Source organism: Bemisia tabaci, chromosome 3 (assembly GCF_918797505.1).
Source record: "Bemisia tabaci chromosome 3, PGI_BMITA_v3".
Taxonomy (NCBI): Eukaryota; Metazoa; Arthropoda; class Insecta; order Hemiptera; family Aleyrodidae; genus Bemisia; species Bemisia tabaci.
This window is the reverse complement of record NC_092795.1, coordinates 19880797-19896782: the sequence shown is the minus strand read 5'-3', so window position 1 is coordinate 19896782 and position 15986 is coordinate 19880797. Positions and strand designations below refer to the sequence as shown.

General features: G+C 40.3%; 1 protein-coding gene across 1 annotated transcript in view; it reads left to right on the top strand.

The window, feature by feature from the left end:
• Window positions 1-15986, top strand: part of LOC109035089 (nose resistant to fluoxetine protein 6) — a 31651-nt gene that overhangs the window by 1490 nt on the left and 14175 nt on the right. Inside the window, exons 2-3 of the mRNA XM_072297977.1 lie at window positions 10850-11267; window positions 15356-15570. Coding sequence (XP_072154078.1) covers window positions 11024-11267; window positions 15356-15570 — 459 coding nt within the window. The 5' untranslated portion in view covers window positions 10850-11023. The remainder of the gene's footprint in view (window positions 1-10849; window positions 11268-15355; window positions 15571-15986) is intronic.

Here is a 15986-nt window from a genome sequence, read left to right as displayed (position 1 = left end):
AAATCCAACCGATACGAATCTAGCGCCGAAAACATGCTGGGGTGTTTCAAGACCCTTGAGTTTCGAATTGTGCGTATTTTCTCGGAGAGTATTACGTAGACGTTTCATGAACGAGGAAGGAGACCCTTATAAAAAAATGTAATAACTTAATCCACGTCAAATATCAGTTAAACGGCATATCACTTATCATTTAAATCCGGATTATGACTAGAGAGATGTTCATAAAATATACGCATTATGGCAGGCGAGGGGGTTCGGAGCCTGCGTTAAGGTGCATTACAGGGGGATGGATTCCATGATTGCGTTACATGACGTTGAAATCTGCGCGTAACGTCGATTTTTCGAAAATACAAGATGATAAATAAACACAGGTACTTTTCAATCCAAAATTCATCACAAAACGCCAATTTGAGAGGGAGGGATCGAACAGCGCATTGAGTAATTTTTTTTTAGAGGGGTGCAGTTTTGTGCTACACATGTGTTATGGGGGAGGGAGGAGTCAACTAAGTCTATTTTCACAGTTTCGTATTTAATGAAAGGCTTTTAGTGGTTCGTTTTTCCCTCTCGTCTTTAATTACACAGATCTGCACCTAAATATGCTGGAGGTTTGATAAGTGAATCTTATACTGCTCGTTGCTTGAGAAAGTTTCCTCGCTGCGTGTCTGATTGCGATGTTCTCACGGTGAAACGTCATTATCCGCCCGTATGATCCCATGTAAAGCTGGCCTATTTCTTTTGTATATGGAAGGCCCGAAAATTATTATTAGATGTCTTATGAGGCTTACTTGAAAATGGTTTTAGCTTTTTTCCATAACTTTCAAATTCGTGGAGATCGTGGATATCGAACATGCCATCGTGCATGACATTATGATAAAACAACTTATGTGGCTTATGGTGTAGTCATGTTTATACAGAATGACAGGAGGATGCCGAAGAAGGTCCTAGATTGGATTCCTCCTGGGAAAAGGCGCAGAAGACGTCCAATGAGAGGGTGGAGGGATAGGATCAAAACGAATGTTAAGGTGCCCAATGCACAAAGGGATGTTGTTCTACAAAGAACATTGGTGATGTGTCACACAGCGCCCGGGAGTGCCACGGAGTGTATACGTTTTTTGGCACCTAAGAAAGGCATTTTTTGAAAAATTCTTTTTTACGGAAGATCGGTAGGCAATGGGAAAAAACTAAAGTATTTATCGGCTTAAGCAGTAAAATCTAAGTTAGGGCGCACTATCAGACACCTGGAAAAATAATTTTCCCGTCCTTTCAGATGCATAACAAACGGGCTCGTTTTACAACATTGGATCGATGTATATGGGCGAATCATAGGAAAAACTTCGTTATCAGTGATAGTATAGCAAGGAAACTTTTTAGGTAGACTATTTACGTTTCTCTGTGTATTTTGCTACAACTAATGCTGAATCTGAAGATGACCTTAGTTCGTCACTGTCATGCGTCAATTTCCCGGAAAATTGAATTTTCCTCCCTTGAAAAAAAGTTAATTTTCCGCCCAGAAATATTAGTTTTTGAATCAAGAGTGGTACTGCTTGATTCAAGCTACTTTTTTTTTTTGACCCTAGCATTTTTTTTGATAAATCGAAAAAATCATTTTGAGTCAATATAAAAAAAAAAAAAACTCTAGGCGGCAAACTCAAGAATCATAATGGTGATTGACACTTACTTTTTTTGAATTCTGTCCCCCAAAACGCCTTTGGCATGCTCTGCAGCTACCTACAGTTTTATTCCATAAAGACGGTTTTTTCCCCATTCTTCCTTTCTTTTTTTCGTTCCGCCTTTGGGCGGACGAATGATCAAACAGAGTTATACCTTCCGTACCACAACACGCGCATCCTCTAAAAATTCCATTGAGAATGGCACCTCGTCAAGAGTGTCCGAATATTCTTCCTACAAGAGTCGCTTATAAAGTCAGGTGCGTTTTGCTCTCATTCGATATCCGTCAAAGACAATAATTATAATAAGCTAATTATCTGCGAATTAAGGAAACTCTTAGCTTCCTTGTTACCATACCGACGCACGGTAGATCGAGTCAGTAGGAGAGGTCGGACTAAATTTGGAAACTTTAAACGCTTATAACTCCGTTTATACAAAACTTTGAGGTTCTAAAAGTGGTTCCATTGGTTTACCCGTGAAATTTTCTTTCAGAGGCATCCCTTACAGTTTAAAGTGTGACGAAATAAACATCAAAATTTGCAGTTTTAGTCCAAAATTTCTTGTCCGACCTCTCTAACTGACTCGATCCACTGTGCGACGGTTCTTGCAGGAGACCAATTTTCTCGTGCCGCAGTCAGTACGTTTGCCGCTAGTTCCAGGTGGGCAAAGCTGAGAGGAAAATTTTAAAACTAATCTAAATTTGCAAGTGGAGAATTGAGTAAATCGAGAGAAAAACGATTCCGCTAGAAGCAACAATCGTTGAAAAACATTTAAAATCCTCGTAAATTTTAAAGGACAAGAAACTCTTGAAAAATCGTGAAAATTGTTGCTTCAGGAGACCATTTTTGGGTTTGTTTTTTAAATACAATTTATGCTTATACGGTAAACTTTATGTTGAAAATGGTTACAAAATCGAGTGCAGTTTTTTTTAAATTTTAAAATGCTTGAAACAAATGCTTAAAAGAATACTCTTGAAAAATTGCAATTTCTTTTGAAGGTCTTTGTCAACCTGCATTTTACGGTACGTATTGTATACATACAACTGAGGAGAGAAGTATTCGGAAACTTTATTTTTATTATTTCTTAATTGCGTCAATTGGCTGCAATGCGCAATGGCCAGTGTGAAAATTTACATTGCCATTGTTTTTTGTTTATATGTTTTTTTTTTTCTTTCTTTCTTTTTTTTTGCAGAGGGGATGCAAAAAGATTGACTGATGCTAACAAGGGCAATAGACTCTTGGTGGGTTAGGCACAGAATCATTCTCTGATGGTTGAAACTTACCGATTACCATAAAATAAAAGGATCAGTCGAATTAATCGCCAAATTAAGTCCTTCTATAGTCCCTCCTGCTTTTATCAAATTTTCGTCCGAAAAAAGGTGGCTTCACCTGGAGGTTCCACATAACTCCGAGATGGATACATCCATCGACATTTTAATCGGTAAAAACCTGTCTCACATGGTTATTTGATATCTGAAATATGATGAAAATAATCAAATGTGCTGCATAGTATATTTTGCAGCACCATAATAGCTCCATAAAAGCCAAAGCCAGGAGACTTAAACGCCTGTGAGCAATGTTAAGCGTGAAAGGTATCTTTCCTCGTGGACTTATCGATGACAAAAGTGCGAAACTACGTGTACAAACCTCCTGTCATACGTTATTTTTTCACTGGGTTTCTTGTCAACTTAATTTCCTGAAAGCTTCCTTAATTTTCTTCTCCATTATCAGAATATTCCGTAGAAATTTCAATAAAATTTCAATGAAAACTGACCTATTAATGCACTTGCAGTTGCCGAATGGTTCTGGAAATCAGCACTTTTCCCCCATTCGAGCCCATGCTAAATATCCAAATTTTATCGCATAATCTGGCATTCTTGGAATTCCTTAACCTTAACGGATCACTGTTCTCAAGAGAACTTAGATAGTGTTGATTCAACGTTCTCCTTTAAGCTTTTCCCGCGGTTTTACAGCTGATCGGGAATAGTTCTATTGGCGCGACAACGATGCGACCTTGGCCAGGAGCACCGTCTCAATAAGTGTTTGTAATAACTTCGAAATTCAAGAACGATATCCGCGCCGTAGCGAGGCGGTATAGTCAAATCTTAAATCCAAATAGTCTCCATAGTTTTGAATTATGCGAGCTAGGTGTCGGGATTCCTTCGCAACTTGGCAACGTTGCTGGTCACCGAGTGAAAAAACTCACGTGCTAGCTCTTGAAGCTCAAGATTGCGGATTTTCGCGGCCTTTTTCGCGAGTCAAATGTTACGACATCGTCGGAGAGAGTGAACGGTTGCGCCTCGCGTCGGTCGAGGACCTTGCTTTTGACGTCTCTTGAGTCTTTTCTGACGATCATGCAAAAGACGCATTAGTTAAAGACCTCATGACGTCACCTTCCGGCCGAAGTATCACAAGCGCCATGCGACGTTTCAAACTTTCCGCCGCTATTTTATTTTTTTACAGAGAAATTGTCGATTTGTTCGAAAATTTCACTGAATTTTATCGGCAGGCAGTACAAAAAAAATTCAGCGAAATTTTCGGATAGCTTCGTCGAACAATTTCTCTGTAAAAAAATAAAGTGGCGGCGGAAATTTTTAAACGTCGCATGGCGCTTGTCGATACTTTGGCCAAAAGGTAACGATGTAGAGAAAAAAATTCGGCGGTGAAAGTCCACAACTATACGTATCTCGGTTTGCGACGTTGCAGATTTCCTGTCATATTTTATTTTTCAAATGAAAAACTGCCCAACTGTAATTTTTTAAAATTGTCCTGCTTTTTTTATCTCTGTGCGAAAAAAATTCTGCGTAAAATTTCAAGGAATGATGTCGATTTGTTCCTCTTTAAAAAAATAAAATTGGAGCGGAGATTTCCGCAGATCACGAACGGGATGAGTGGTTGAAGACTTACACCGTCGAATTGTTGCTCTTACAATGATCATGGTAGATTCCAGGTCCCGCACCAACTATTCTAGTCGCACCCACTTACAATGTTACTTTTGTTGTTGTAACAATCATTTCAGTTCTGGTAACATTAAGGTTCTTTGCCTTGCTACCGAAAACACGCCTAATCAACAGTTGAGAGTTGCCAAATGTCCTCCAATAAACGAATATTTTTTAGGACAGTTATGAATATTTTACCTTGAATTTTTAGATAATTTGATTTACTTAATCGCGAATAAAAATTTCCAAAAAATTCAAAGAAAAATGATCATCGATTTACCTGAAAATTCACACCAACTGAATGAAACTTGGCAACATCTGAAGGCTCATACGGCGTTTTTTTAGCACTGTAGCATGAATATCGGGATTGAAATGTATTAGTTTCCCCAAAAGTAACACTATAAAAAAGACTAGATAGATAGGTAGGACGAGGACCTGCATTGAAAAGAAAAAATCCGGCCGCGGCAGCCGTGCTTACGGGTCATATAGATATTCCGCCTGCGTTCCGGCTCAGAGGCTGAAAGTTCCGGGCGTTGCACCCGGAGCAAACGAAGCTACGGCTCCAGCACCCGGAACTTTCCGTCTCTAAGCCCGGAACGGACGGTATGTCTATAAAGTCCGTCTTTTTTTTTTCAGTGTAGAATGCACATTGAACATTGCAAGGAGATCGATTCTTCTTTCTTCGTGGGAACCGTGAGACGTCATACGGTGTCGTGGACGGTTTCGTGTCTGCGGTTGTGACGGAAGCAGCGCGCTTTTACTCCGGATGATGTCCAGCAAGCACCTAATCGCCCGGCATCAAAATTGGTCGGAGCGGTAGCTTCCGTTTTTGGCCGCGATTGACAAAATCTCCGATCCAAAACCAAAACAATGCGCGGAAAATCTCGACTGCAACCGGCGCATGGGCGCCAGTGACATTGACGGCCTAGCGGCCGCGTTCAAATGTTCGGATCGGCCTTCATCCTTGCCTAATTTCTTCGAAAATCCCTGATTCTTCAAAAATATAGTCATGCTTGCATCTGAGATATTGTGTAGCTCTTTTGACTTTGGTTCCTGATAGAAACGTTTATAAGACCACAGAGCCAAATTTTACAGGATGAACAAAACACTGATTTTTTTCTCGTGCAGGATGATGAAATTTTTTTGGAGTGATGTATTCAAAGAATGGGTCCTCATCTGTTTGAAGGTTGCAGATTTTTTTTTTTTTTTCTTTGCGGGAAAATTTTTAATACCTACATACCCTTTTCCGCTAATTCGAATTTTTCGACTCACACCCTTCTTTATAAAATGAAGGAAGACTGAGACGTGTCAACGTAAAAGAGAGTAGGTTTCAATGTGAGTTTTGAAAGTCCTGTCGCTCATTTTCGTTGTTTTAGTAAGGAGGTATGACCTTTAGATAAAAACAAAAATACAATTTTTCAGAAAATTTTTGAGTACTCTCCAGGGGGGCAAAAATGCAAAAATTGAAGATTTTGGGCTAACGCCTCTATCAGGAATCGATTCAATTCTCCTCAGAAATTCAACCTTCAATTGCTATCATCGCTCAGCTTTCGATTCCAGGAATGATTGATGTATGACATGGGTGTCATAAACATTGCGTATCGATAAACTTTTCACACAGGAAACCGTAAAAAGGTATGCCCAGTTCCGCGGAATTTTCTCATAGATGTATTTCATCGGTGAATCATGCGCGGGTCCGAGTAAAGTCAACAGAAGTGTGCCTTGGCAAGGCCGCGCGGAAATCTCTTAGTGCCTCGACTGACGTCACTCGCGTGGATGGTGCTATTAGAATTTTTCAATTTTTCACTTTTTGTTTTGTTTTAATGCCGTCGCGCAGTTGCCGTTTTGACACATTCATCGAATCTCTCAAAATTCCAATAAAGATGTATGTAAACTGATTGTGAGAGAAAGCCAAAGACTGCATACATTAAACCGAGCTAGTTGAATGATAGTTGACGGCAGTGGCGTGGCGTGCTTTGCGATATATCGAATGATCTACCATTTGAATCTATGGAAAAGGATCGATAAACAGGGTGTTCGCAGCGAACACCTTAATAATCGATTCTTTACCATAGGTTTAAATTACATATCAATCGATATATCGCAATATACGCCACGCCACTGGTTGACGGAGCGCACCATGTTCCATATAGACTGTTCAGGAGTCGAAAATAATAGGGGCTTTGACAAGATCATTATATAATTTACCGATAAAAAAAACGAGATGAATTTTGTCTTTGTCGCGACAGAACATTGAGCACAACTCAATCCAGAAAAGAACCAAGAGGCCTTGATTTCTTTTGAGAAAAAGAGGGTTAAAGTTTTTATCTTTCACGTAAATCAGTGGTAAATTAGGTTTCAAACTTAATAATACGTACGACACGGGTCGGAGAGAGTGTAACGCCATTTTGTTCATACGTGTTAACCCCCGTCACAGAAGCGTTAGGTGGTGGATCAAAAATGCCTAAAAAGTGCGATGTGTAATTTATGAACGTTTTCTTTGTGGAGCGGTCTCTTCATTTCCAAGAAGATTTCGTCAAGTAGTTTTTTTCTTTCTTTGATAGTGTTAGTTCAAATTTGACTCAAACGCAGGTACATGAAAATATCCATACTTAAACCTTGAAGGTAGCCACGGGTCTTTCCGAGTGGAGAGTTGGCCTCTGTACCTGCTCATCTCACGCTCCACGCACGAAAGTTTTATTGCTGATTAGTCGATAAGCCGATGATAAAGGGCGTGAAATTTCATTTAAGTTGCAATTAAAGTTCTTCTGCTTGGATTAGACAGTGTCACCATTAACACTGGACAGGTTTCGAGAGTGGAACTTCCTTGTACTGGGTGATAGTTTTATTTTCCCGCGAAAATCGGGCTTAGATGGACTCCTGCGACTCGTGGGTGGAAGATTTTTTCCATAGTGCCTGATTCAAGGCTAAAATTTGTGACTAAAAGATAAAAACCCATTTGTGATATAAAGTGTTCAAATACCCTTTCAAAGTTGTCCATTAGGCCTCTAGGAACGAAGAGATCATAGCTCAGGATACCTCACTATCCGACCGGAAAAATTCTCAAGTAGAGAATTTTATTGAGGAAGGATCAGATTCACCTATCACAAAAATTGTTTTTGATTTTTGAATCCTCGGGGAAAGCCAAAGAAGAACGAGAAAAACCTAGACGCCAAGTTTCTACGAAGATACAGCAACGGTGACTGAGGTCACAGTGCGCGGTAGTGCATGGTATGATTTTACCACCTTAAACTTGTATCCTTGTCAAAAAGGTCCAATGGGAATATCGTACGAGTTCCCATTTGAACCCATTGGGAATTGGCCCAGGTTCCCGTGGAGATGGAGAATCAAAAACGAAGATCCCCTGAGGCTGAGGGTTCTTATAGATATCTCTCATTAGGTACCCGATGGATTCCTGTTGGTCTCTTTACTCACCTCATAGGGATCCACAAGTGTACAACCCCATCCTAAGGGTTCCAAAGGGGCCTTTTTGAAATTCTCAATGGGACCCATTGGAATCTCATAGGCCAACATGGAACCATTTTGACAGGGATGCGCGTGAAGAAACTGCGTGTTTAATTAAAATAAATGAATCTAGGATTGAGGAAACCAAGAAGTACACTACTGCCGTCCAAAGTACAAACGCCGTAACTCCATTTAACACTTTTTCAATTTTTTCTGATAAAATGCTGTTTTACAAAAAAACCCAACGATTTTCATCCTTCATTTTCTCAATAAAACTCTGTCTCACCATTAGAAACTAAAAATGAAAAAATAAACCTTGTGGCAATTGAATTTTCTTGTGATAGAGCAGTACGTGCTGGAAGAAAGGAAAACATTTTGAGTGGAAGTTACGTCCCCTGGTAAAACTTGGCAGTAGAATCTGTGTTCCAAAATACCATAGACCTAAAGCCGGCTGTAAGATTTCCAATAGCTTCTATAGCCGGCAACACAATTTCTTATAGCCTTTTATAGCCGATGGCGATTAAGCAATAGCCTGGCGATAAAGTGTATGCTAAACGTTACTAATTACGGATGTTAGGACTTAGTGAGTTTTTGGACTACCGCTCTCTTTTTGGGCCGCAGTATCTTGATTTAATTTGCGAGGAGAGCTCCGTACTTTTGAAGGATGCCTGCCATTTCTTATATGTTGGAGCGCCTTCAATTTCGTATGATACTGTGCAATACCTCTGGTGTGAAATAGTTGCTTGAAACGCCGTGGCAGGCGGGCAGCCAGCGCGAAACACGCATTGGAGCCTACAAATCTAACAGGGATACTTCATGCGTTGCGCAATGCGTGAAGTATCCCTGTTAGGTTTGTAGGCGCCAGTGCGTCGCCGCTCCGCTTTGTGTTAGGCTCTTATATTTAATCTCGCGGAGTCAGCGTTTTTCAACTCATGACTTTGAAATGTTTGCACACTCTGTATGGATTATTATCATTTTAATTGATAAAAAAAATATGTAGTAAAGGAAAATATAATGTGCGTTTTGTAAATATTAAGGTGATTCCGTACAAACTTAAGGATTTACAAAGCACACGAATTTCTACACAATTTCTTATAGCCTTTTATAATCGACGGCGGAAAAGCAACAGCCAGGCGATAAAGTGTAAAACCCGGCGATAGGAACTGTAACCCGGCTGTATAATTTTTTATCGCTTCGTGTAGCTCGGCCGTATGATTGTTTCCACTTTCTATAGCCAGCTATATGATTTTCTACCGCCCGCTTCAGTCGACTATAAGAACTCCTATGGTACTTTGGAACGCAGCTCCTATCCCCAATTTTTACCAGGGTCGTTTGTGCTGTGGACGGCAGAATAAGGCATGAAATTATGACAATCGCAGTCTTTTTGGAAGGGTCCTCATCCGTCATTATAGGCTATGGATGCTTGGCATTTGAACATATCTGATTACTTTTGCCACTGAGCTTCAACCACGAAAAGAATATACGTACTGACTCGTCTCTGCGCCGGGGTTTCAACTTTTTGAGGAGACTTTGGCTTGTAGGACTGCATCTCAGAAATTTTCCGCGGGCTGAATAGTTTTGGAACTCGATCATCAAAGTCTTTGTGATTCTCTCAACTTTTAACACGTGAGCTGGTGAAAAATCTACAAAATTAGCTGCGAACGCATCGTCGCAGTGAGTTCCAAATATTTAATGGACATCAATCTGTGAGATTAACGTATCTTTGAAATTGGAACTAAGCTAGGGTGCATAGCTCTAGTTTGATTTGTAGAAATAATCACTTAAGCCCTCTCAAAATAACTGTAGCTGATGGCTCATTAGCATAAATTCCGCTGGAGTCGATGGTTCTTGCATTCACAAAAAAATCATGATCATGTACACCTTATCCCTTCCCTAACTTTCAGCGAGCTAGGAACACGCGTATTAAAAGTTCGAGTCCAAACCGGTGCAAGGCTTTATTCTCACCAAAAGACGACTTTTCGGGAAGATCCATCAATTAATCCTCCCATTATCAAAAATGGAAGAGATCAAAATAGATTTCCTTGGATTTGACATAATTCTTAAGCTGGCTAAATTGGTTTCAAGGACTTCATTCTCTCGTCCCTCTAGCTTCTCATTTTAATCATTTCCGTCAAATATTCACTTCTCTGTGTTTTAAAATTTAAATTTAATTCCTCTTTCTTTTCTTTCGAGATTGAAAGATTTCGAGTGATGGTACTTCGCATTTTAATTATCTCAATGAAGTGTCAACTCCGCTCTCTTTTAAAGTTTAAATTTAATGATTTTTTCTTTCTTTTGTAATTGAGAGAGTTCGAGTGATGCTACTTTGCATTTCAATTAGCTCAATGAAGTGTCATTTCCTTTTTTTTTTTTTTTATTTAAAATTATTTTTTCTTAAATCTTTGAAATCGAGAAAAGGAGAATGTCGTTAATGCTGCATGAGTAACTTTTTTTGTTTGCTCTCAAGGGTTTTGGATCCCCGATCCTGTCCAGGTCGACCATGCGCGCCGGATAGAGTCGGTTCCCATTTGATCGAGAAGAATAAATCGAAAATCGCTAGCGACGCCAGGACAAGACCGATTTTGATGAACAATTTTGCCAATTAATTAACGAACAGATCTTTTATTTTTCAACAAAATCGCTCCTTTTTTGCTGAACGCAAATCAAACTGACCCTTTAGATAGTCGCTACCTTCTCATTACTACATTTTGAACTTTTGATCGATAAAATATTTCTTTACCTGAGGACTAATTTAAGAATGTTTTGTTATTGTTGCAGGTCCAAACAAACCATGCCCCATCGTAACAAACCAGCGCCGGGTACCGCTACAACCCTTACGAGCTGATGATCGTTTCAACAAAAATGTGACAGAAGAACACAGAATTGCTGACACACCTTCTTTTATGCTACATATTTCTACTTCAAGTTACTCATCCGTGAATCTAGTCAAAAATGGAATTCCGAACCGTGTGCGTTTGGATGACCATTCTGAGTCTGGCAACGGTGGTCCGGTCGCTGACCGATTTGACGACGACCATCCCAGGTAGTGCTGTTACCCACCCCGCTTGGATCTCTAGGATAATCTCTCAGCACATTTTGGACTACAACGTCACGTCCGAGGTGAACCCGCAATGCACGAGGCATTTTACAACTTTCCGACAGCACCTGAGTAACTTCACAACGTGGGCCGTTCAAAGTGAGTTGCTATTTTCTTGTTTCTTTTGCGCACGGAGAATAAAACTTCACGCACGGGACCCGAAGTTGAGGTCATATGGATCTCTGAAGTTTTCGGATCACGCATCCGAAAACTTGAGGTCGAGCTGCCGAAGTTCGGGTCAAACATCGAGGCACTTCGGTATGTACCGGAGTATACTTCAGATGTGTGACCCGAACTTCGGTACTGGACCTTAAGTTTTTAGATACGTGATCCGAAAACTTCAGAGATCCATATGACCCCAACTTAGGGTCCCACGCACGAAGTTTTTTTCTCCGTGGTGTTACGGATTGAATGACAGGGAACCTAGCTCCCGCACAGGATCTGGAGGATGAAGGTTTAGAATGCATTTATGAAAAAAGCAGGCATTTTGAAATCCAGCTTCAATTTTTTTGGACTGGTTTTTAGGCTTGCATTCTGTTCGGCACCTACACTCCTACAGCCATCTCTAGACATTATCTAGTGTTGCCGTGGACACCAGGTGGATGGACACATCCATGCTCCGGGTCTTTCATTATGCAAAAAGGAACCATAAGCATTGCAATGATGCTAAGATTGTGCAACTTCATCCTTTGGAATTAAATTACTGAAATCATGAAAAAATATGAGATTTAAATGGTAATTTTTTGTCTTAAATCTACAGTTTTCAGCGAGTAACATAGAAAATGTTAATGGATAATCAGATTTTTCTTCCAAGACAAAAGAAGCTCCACAATAATTAGCATCATGGCAAAGCTCCTGGTTCCTTTTTGCAAAATGCAATCCAAATGTCTAATGTCTAAGGCCGAACGATTCTAACAATTTTAGTCCCTATCCTTTGACGTGCAAAAACAAAATCCACTCAATCCTCCACTCCTCCCCAAGTAACATATTTCAACGAAAAAATTGGACATTTTTAAGTTAAATTGCGATTTTCTGACGATTTTTGGCAATAAAATCGCTGCATGGGATCATCAAAATCTGAGTGATTATTCTCGATCTTGTTGCAATTTTATCTCTATAAAATCGCTTTCGATAAAAATGAATTTTTTCTTAAATTAATCACGATTTTTCGTTCGATACAATTGCGATTTTATTGCAAATTCATGCAGTGAAATCGCAATTTTTCATCCGATAATACTACAATAAATCGACGCCGATAAAATCGCGGTACATTCTCCGATCAAATGGACGTATTTCTACCAACGGAACTATGTGCATTATGACGTGAGCCCTGTTATGCATATATTCTTGAGAGTCTCAGGGCTCATGTCTTAATGCACATAGTTCCGTTTGGTAGAAATACATCCAAATTGCAACTTAGAGCGACCACTGCTACTTAGATCACCCCTGGAGCGTTACGTATTTTATGAACGACCCTTTATATAGTCACTCTAGGATCGGAGGTCCATGCCGAAATGCACCGTGGACGCTTCCGTTTTAAAACCTCGAGGAGGTGTTGAGTGCAAGCATCCGTCCGAGTGCATCGATGGACCCCCCGGCGGTGTCCTTGAGGATTCATAGCACTTGCATTCACACCTGAGCCGGGTGCCGGGTCCGGCGATGTTACGAAACCCGGATTGAATGGCTCAACATAATTTGAGCACGAGCTTATTTCCGTCCGCTTGATCAATATTTATGCTGTGAAAGCTCCGGCCCCCGACCCCCCCGACCCCGCTGGGATGCTTTCATCCGCCGAGGACCGCGCGGGGAGTGGAAATGACTAATGACAGTTTCGGACGCGAGGATCAAGATCAGGGCTTATTCGGCGGTGATGCAACGCAGCAACGCTGTCTAGGAGTGAAATGGACGGCTTGGACCAGAATCAACGTAACTGAATTAGGCGTTGCCTACACTGGCACTGTTAAGCACGAGTCGTTTTATCCGAGTTCATTTTGGTTGTCGAATATAAGGAGTAGTGCATACGGCTCCAGCGGGCTGATTATTGAAATTAATAGGCTAAGCCATACACAGAAAAAAATAGTTGGTGCTGACGACAGAACCTTCTGTACACAGGGCTCTTGCAGTTTCTTTGTTACACTTACAGAATTTTCCTGTTGTGAGAATAGAACTTCGATCGTAGGAACAGAGTACTCTGTCCTCATAATGGAAGCTTCTGTGACAGTTACAAAAGTAGTGCAGCGGGCCGATTTTCGGAATTGATAGACAAAGCTATATACAAAGATGACAAAAGGGATACGGAGGGAACCTATATTGGTGGAAGCGGGTGGTTGCTATGGACAAAGGCAGTAGGTAATAGACTAACTAACGGCAACTCATGAGAAACCCGACAGCTAGTCCATCATTTTCTCCTTTAGTCTATAAGAGCCACCCATTTCAACCAATAGGATCGCTCCATAACCCCTGTGTCTTCTTTGTCTATAGCTTTGTCTATCAATTTCAACGATCAGGCCGCAGGAGTCCTGTGAACAGAACTATTTTTTTCGGTGTAGACAAAGGAGACACAAGGAGTATGGAGTGATCCTATCGGTTGCCTACACTATTAGACAAGAGCGGCCGTTTATCCGAGTTCATTTTGGTTGTTAATCATGAGGAGTAGTGCGTACGGCTACAGCGGGCTGATTATTGAAATTGGTAGACTAAGCGATAGGCAACGAAGACACAGGAAGTATAGAGCGATCCTAATGGTTGGAACGAATGGTTCTGATAGACGAAGGGGGAAAATGATGAACTCGTCACCTCCCGGCCAAAGTATCACAAGTACCACTCGACGCTTCAAAATTTCCGCCGCCATTTTATTTTTTTACAGAGGAATTGTTGATTGCATCTGTTTGAAAGTTTTACTGAATTTTATCGGCAGCTTAAAGAAAGTTCATAGTGACATTTTTGGACAGCTTCGTTGAACAATTTCTCTGTAAAAAGTAAAATGGCGGTGGAAGTTTTTAAACGTCGCATGACGCTTGGCTTAAGATACTATGGCCGGAAGGTGACGAACTAGCTGTAGGGTCTCTTATCGGTTGCCGTTAGTAAGTCCATTACTTACCTCTATCGTCCATTGTAACTACCCGCTTCCATCAATAGGTTCCCTCCTTATCCCTTTTGTCCTCTTTTTCTATAGCTTTGTCTATCAATTTCAATAATCAGCCCGTATAGGATGGAATGAGTGATTCTGTAGTTCAAACAGTGGTGAAATACCCACACTAAACTTGGAGGAACTATGAAAGACATAAGAACACAAAAAACGCGCACAAAAAATAGTTGTTCACATAACGGGAAGAGGTGACTTTATCTCCACGTCAGTTCGCCTTCAATTCGAAGTGTAGGCAACATGGGCTCCCACGAGGTCGAATAGTGGTATCACCTTGGGTGTCACGCTTAATCGGAAGACACGCAGACGCAAAAAAGTGACTTGAACGCATGAGTAGCTCGTACTTCCGGTAGATGGATTGTACGCTTACGTTTGTGTCGTCCCCAAAAAGTGGCAGAGTTAATAAATACAAATATAATTGGAAAAAGGAATATTTGAAGCACTAAACTAAGAAATAAGTATAATTTTAAGGAAAGAATAGTTGACAAGAATCATAGCGTCGTCATATTAACGCACTAAAGTTTTAAAAAGTCAACTTAAAAGCGAAGAAATAACGCTTTTTGTGTACGCAATACTTGTGCTTCACACTTTCTGCTCCTACACATCAAAGTCTACTCTGCTCAAATCGAGCATTAGACTACTTTTGGTATAATTTACGACATAGAAGAATCTTCCTGAAGGTGATTTTTTTTGGAGAAGATTTGAGATGCCATAATTAGAGGGGGAAGAGAATGAGTATATAAAAGCAAGCTTTAGCTATTTACACAGTGTCTCAATTGTTTTCAACAGCTAATTTGGCCCACGCTGATTATGACTTTTTCGTGGGGGAAATTTGAACTGGGTGCTCATAATGTAAAATACAAACGTTAATTCATCCCTTAAGAGTTGACTTTGGATAATATACATACGTTCAACGTACTCTATGTAAAATTTTAATAAGGATTTTTGTTCTTTATCTATACATATAATTCTCACCGTTTCTTGTATTCCTTTACGTTTGAAAAAGACTTAAAGCGTCCGTATGCCTTTTTGATTTGTTCAGTGTTCGACTCATCAGACCTCGTCCCAACTGGGCTCCTGGTTGGGGATAACTACAAACTTGGTAACTTTGACGAGTGCCTCAATGTCAAGGTTCCTAAAAAATTTGGCATCTCGAGTCAATACTGCCTGGCTACTTTCAAATTCAACCGGATAGGCTACGAGCGATCCAGCAAGCGTATCAGCGAATGGGAAAGACCAGCATGGGATCGATTACAGGTTAGTGCTAACTATCACTTAAATTTTACGAATCAATCAGTTATCTCGTGTTTTTCTGCATGCGTGCCAAGAAGTTTGAAGAATTCAATTTTACCTATTTACAAAAACTTACGCGGAACTAAAGCACGGCTTCTGAATTTTGAGGAATTTTCGCAAAGGGAGGATTGAAATTTACATTCTAAATGTCTCAAGATCAGATAAGAGAAAGGTCAGAAAGAACCTGAGAGGGTTAATTTATCGGCAATAGAAGTGGCGAGGTTTAAGTAAAGAAAATCGTGCTTGAGCAATAGATTTGCTTCCATGCCATAAATTTTACGAACGGAAACCGCTGAGGATTTTTGAATATTCACGTCAAGAAAATCTAAATTCTTATTATGAATTATATAAATAAAGATGATTTTTCTGTAGTTATGATT